We start from the raw sequence: 2,936 nt of genomic DNA, 5'->3' as shown, positions 1-2,936 counted from the left end.
CATTTAGCATTGTGTTTGGATGTCTACTAGATGTCTCTAAACACAACAAATGCTTGCTGTGACTTTTGCTTTTAAGAACACTTCTTAATTTAATGAAAACTCTAATGATAAATGTAGTTTCAGAAGCAGACCACTGTGAGGCGCAATCTATGATGAAGATTTATGATGATCCAGCTGTGAACTGTACAGTACATCTAATCTCTTGTTTGTTGTGTGCTGGTAAACTTCAGATTAATATTGCCTGCTGTATATCAACAATGTTGATCTGGATCAGAAATGTTCTTTTAATGGCTGCATTCTCAGTAAATAACCAGTTAAATGTGACCAATTAATAATTTATCTATAAGAATATCTCCTGACAGAGTGAAGTACTCAAGATTCAGTTATTGAGCTTCACTGCACTTACAGCACCAGTGATCAATACACATCAAGTTTTTCTCTCTGTTGTAATAAAATGAAATGAGTGGAGCAGTGGGTGGAGTTTATTCACACTGCTGAGAGTGAAAGAGTTCAGTCAAACACTGTTTCTGTATCACTGACTCTATGAAGACAACATGTTCCTCTTCACCTGCATTATAATACAGCTTTACATGGGTAAGAGATATTCAGTCAATCCATGTTTATTATTAGAAATAAACAACAAAAAAAAACATTAAATTTATTGCAGGCTTTGTCTATTTCATTTTTGATTAATCAACACTTTTTTCCCCGCAGGAATTGCAATTGCAGATGAAATACATCCCCTGTCTTCAGACAAACATGTAGCTGAGGGTGAAAATGTGACTCTGTCTTGTAATTACAGCACCACTGGCAATGTTAACTCTCTCCAGTGGTATCGTCAGTATCCCGGAGCAAAACCAGAGTTTTTACTTTCTCTAAATGAATATTCAAACAGCTCTAAGCTTGATCTTCGTCTGTTTTCAACCGCTGTAAAAGCACTGAAGCGTGTGGATCTGCTGCTCTCCTCTGCTGCAGTATCAGACTTTGCTGTGTATTACTGTGCTCTGCAGCCCACAGTCACAGGAAACACACAAACACTGAACAAAAACCTAAAGCACAGTATTGAGTCTGTAATACACAAATGTGAACAAATGCTGAACTGCTTTCAACAAATGTTCAGGAGGACAGTGTTCACAGCCAGTATAATAAAGTGATGATTTACAGTAAAGGCAAATATGTATAAGATTATGTCAATGTGTAAAGGATTTACAAAGAAAACTAATTATATCTTTTGGTAAAAAAGCAAAGTTCTTTTCTTGTGAAGCTAAAGCATGCAGTAGAAACAAACCAATTTAAATGATATTGTAGCCACACACTAACAAATCAGTTTCACAACTAAAACATCAGCATGTTAGAATTTGATGGATTTAAAAGTTTAATATGTTTGTACAATTGTTAAATAGTTATAATCTTACCTGTAGCTACTACAGTATATGTTATCTGAAGTCCAGAACACACTGGTCAAGCAGCAATGCAAAAACTACATGAACTAATCAAAAGTTCTAAATGTGAGAATCTGATCAGTTCTTCAAATATCATTGTCACAATCTACAGAAACTTATTGTAAAGAATCTTCTGTGGGATTTAAAGATTTCAATGTTCTTTATGGAACATCAAAGCCAATGAAGAATCTTTACTTTAAGAGTGAATTAAAAACAAACTAAAGTTATTATTGTAATAACTAGTAATCATCCAGTTTCAGCAATAAATCATGTTCCATTACACACACAATAATTTACAATAATTTAGAGAATTCACTTAAGTATTTGAATGTGGTAGTCACTCCTGCAATTTACTCTGTGTGTGTGTGTGTGTGTGTGTGTGTGTGTGTGTGTGTGTGTGTGTGTGTGTGTGTGTGTGTGTGTGTGTGTGTGTGTGTGTGTGTGTTTTCATCACAGTCACCATTCGTTTGATTCAGTTTAATGTGTGTGTGTGTGTGTGTGTGTGTGTGTGTGTGTGTGTGTGTGTGTGTGTGTGTGTGTGTGTGTGCGTGTGTATGTGTTTTAATCACAGTCACCATTCGTTTTAGTAAGTTTAATGTGTGTGTGTGTGTGTGTGTGTTTTCATCAGTCACCATCCGTTTGAGTCAGTTTAATGTGTGTGTGTTTTCATCAGTCACCATCCATTTGAGTCAGTTTAATGTGTGTGTGTGTGTGTGTGTGTGTGGGTGTGTGAGTGTGTGTCTTTTCATCACAGTCACCATACGTTTGAGTCAGTTTAATGTGTGTGTGTGTGTGTGTGTGTGTGTGTGTGTGTGTGTGTGTGTGTGTGTGTGTGTGTGTGGCCTTAATCTTATATGTGACCAATTTATTGTTAATGTTGAACTGTCAAAATGAATGACTGAACTATAGAAATGTACCACAGGAGGGCAGCATCCCTCAAAAGTGCAATAAACAGTCTGATGCAGAGACCAACATGAAGACTTGATATATCAAGAAAACAGCAGCAGAGATGAAACAGTGAGCTACAGTAAAGACAGATCTCAGCAATGTCAACACTGGTGATTATTATTCTTCTCTTCACAGCACAGGACTTTGGTAAGAAAGATCATCATTTACAATCTCTTATTTGATTATCTGTGAGTTACTTTATATGTGTCAGAATTAATAGTTGAATATTTATTTGCAGTGTGCAGGGGGCAAGACAAAGTTCAACAGCCTTCAGGAGAAATGACTGAAAATGAAGGAGATCAAGTCAATTTAATGTGTAATTACATTACTACAGCTTCAGACACAAATATTTATCTCTTCTGGTACAAACAGCTGCCAAACAGATCACCAACATTCATCCTGAATAAAATTCCATTTAGTGAAGGAACTATTGAGCCTGAGTTTAACAAGAGATTTTCAGCTAAACTGAATTCAACATTAAAATCATTTCCACTGAAGATCCAGGATGTGCAAGTGTCAGACTCTGCTGTGTATTACTGTGCTCTG

The 2,936-nt window shown here is 36.2% G+C and overlaps 1 gene segment (V, D, J or C); it reads left to right on the top strand.

Moving 5' to 3' along the window:
• The first annotated feature begins 554 nt into the window (after positions 1–554).
• On the top strand, positions 555–2,673 carry LOC130238176 (T cell receptor alpha variable 25-like). The segment is given in 4 exon segments: positions 555–594; positions 715–1,070; positions 2,526–2,537; positions 2,629–2,673. Coding segments are annotated over 4 exon segments (453 nt in total).
• The last annotated feature ends 263 nt before the right edge of the window (positions 2,674–2,936 follow it).

The sequence above is a fragment of the Danio aesculapii genome, chromosome 2 (genome assembly GCF_903798145.1).
Source record: "Danio aesculapii chromosome 2, fDanAes4.1, whole genome shotgun sequence".
Taxonomy (NCBI): Eukaryota; Metazoa; Chordata; class Actinopteri; order Cypriniformes; family Danionidae; genus Danio; species Danio aesculapii.
Note: the sequence above shows the minus strand (reverse complement) of the source record. Positions and strands in the feature narration are given on the sequence as shown.